This window comes from Cibotium barometz, chromosome 42, assembly GCF_041138505.1.
Source record: "Cibotium barometz isolate CiBa-2024 chromosome 42, ASM4113850v1, whole genome shotgun sequence".
Taxonomy (NCBI): Eukaryota; Viridiplantae; Streptophyta; class Polypodiopsida; order Cyatheales; family Cibotiaceae; genus Cibotium; species Cibotium barometz.
The window spans coordinates 6,651,559-6,653,432 of record NC_141087.1 but is presented as its reverse complement, the minus strand read 5'-3'; the positions used below and the strand labels follow the sequence as shown (position 1 = coordinate 6,653,432).

Genomic DNA, 1,874 nt, shown 5'->3' with positions numbered 1-1,874 from the left:
AAGGCATCAAGGCAACTTTGGGCCACAACCTATCCTTTGCACCATGGCTCTCTTTGGAAATAAAATCATGGGTCTTTGAAATGCTTTGCAAACGTTACACTCCAATGCAAGTGCATGAGGCACATATTCAAGTTGTTCACCAAAAAAAAGTGAACAATCCTAGCTATACATTGTCACAAGTTGATTTCCTATCACTTAGAGACATCTTAAATATTGCTAGGATGCATGTAAGTAGTACTCATGAGCTACATTCTAGTGATGCCCCCAGTGTTCGCATGTGGACACAATAACACTCTCAAGATGTCTTCTACTATGCGGAGATGGATGCTACAAACAATAAGCCATTTGTGCTAGGTATTCAAACACATTGGCAACTTGAGAGGCTCAACAAACATGGCAACAATGGGGTCATATCAATGGATTCGACGCTTGGAACAAACTTTTACAAGGTACGCATGTACTTTTTTAATGCTACTTTATATGTAGAAATGTTAAGATTCTATCTCATTGAATATTTTCTGTTTAGTTCCAACTCTACACTGTGCTAGTATTTGATAACTATCAAAATGGAGTCCCAGTTGCGTGGATCATAACATCAAGCTCTGATACGGACACTATTGTCCAATGGCTTACAAGTGTTCGCAATAAACTACTTGACTACAACAACTCATGGGATCCAAATTCCTTTCTTGTTGATGCTGCAACCACCGAGATAAATGCCATCAGGTAAATCATGTGCATGCCCACATTATTGCTCTAAAAGTATTATCTCTTTCTCTTTGTCAAACTAGCTAAACTTTTATTTCTAATTTATTGCAATCTTGAAAATAGGGTGGTATTCAACATACCAATTTATTTATGTTTATGGCACGTTCGTCGAAGTTGGTTGAAGCACTTAGTGAAGAAGGTACAAAATTGGAAAGTTAGAGCTATCATGTTTAGACGCTTAGGTGCAATCATGAACATGCGTGTCCAAGGGGGAGCTTCGGAGGCCATTGCCATAGATAATATAAAAGATAGTGTATTGGAGTTCTTGGCCGACTTTTCACATGAGGAGGCCTTTATTGAATACTTCCGTACTTACTGGGTTTCAAAAGTTGGTAAGTTCAACCTTCTAAGCTTATGAAGTTAAAAGTTTGATTGAAGCTTTAATACATCATTGGAACCTAATGTACTTTTTATGCTTTAGTACTCACTTGGGCCTTATCTTTTTGTAGAGATGTGGGCAAGAAGCATGAGGATGCTTCCACATGCAAATCAAGATACAAATGGAGCTATCGAGTCATATCATGCTACTTTAAAGTCTCATTTCTTATGTGGCAAGAAGTACATATGGGGATGTAGAATTGATTGGCTTTTGCACAAACTTATGACGGCGTGTTTGTCATATTTTTGGTATATAGATGAGGCAAAGAAGGGTGGCGTTGTCACAAATAAAGCCATAAAAAGATTGATTGAGCATTCACTAGGAAAAGAGCTCAAAGCATCCCAGATGGAGATATACTATTTTTTAATGAAGGCACAAGGGTTATGGCAAAGGTAAAAAGTCAATCCTCGAGTGCCAAGATCCATTACATTGTGTATAATGCCGATTGTGATTGGGGTTATTGTAATTGTGGATGGGTAATGAAGGGCAATATGTGTAAGCACCAAGTAAAGGTCATGCTAGTAAAGGGTTTTAATTTAAATACTATCATTGGTAAGTGTTTGGAGTTGTATGACAATGGCCATGACACGTATTGGCTCAAATCGTATTTCTGTCATGGAGGAGACTCATAGCATTGAGAATGTAGACCATTCTCAACAAGGTACTCAAGAGCCAAATGCGAAGAAGCCTAATGCGGCAGATTGCTATGAGCGCATTGTACACATGG

At 38.4% G+C, this 1,874-nt stretch overlaps 1 protein-coding gene across 1 annotated transcript; it reads left to right on the top strand.

The window, feature by feature from the left end:
- Positions 1-320: 320 nt before the first annotated feature.
- LOC147614119 (uncharacterized) lies at positions 321-1,126 on the top strand. Its single transcript, XM_086780363.1, has 3 exons — positions 321-449; positions 527-726; positions 832-1,126. Exons 1-3 carry the CDS (start codon positions 321-323, stop codon positions 1,124-1,126), a joined length of 624 nt encoding a protein of 207 aa, XP_086636489.1.
- Positions 1,127-1,874: the final 748 nt, after the last annotated feature.

What these genes read in the sequence shown, in the direction of transcription:
- LOC147614119 (XM_086780363.1), top strand. Translation starts at nt 321, where the DNA reads ATGGATGCTACAAACAATAAGCCATTTGTGCTAGGTATTCAAACACAT. An exon ending in TTGGAACAAACTTTTACAAG is followed by an intron (nt 450 to 526) that starts GTACGCATGTAC and finishes TTTTCTGTTTAG; the next exon opens with TTCCAACTCTACACTGTGCT. An exon ending in ACCGAGATAAATGCCATCAG is followed by an intron (nt 727 to 831) that starts GTAAATCATGTG and finishes TCTTGAAAATAG; the next exon opens with GGTGGTATTCAACATACCAA.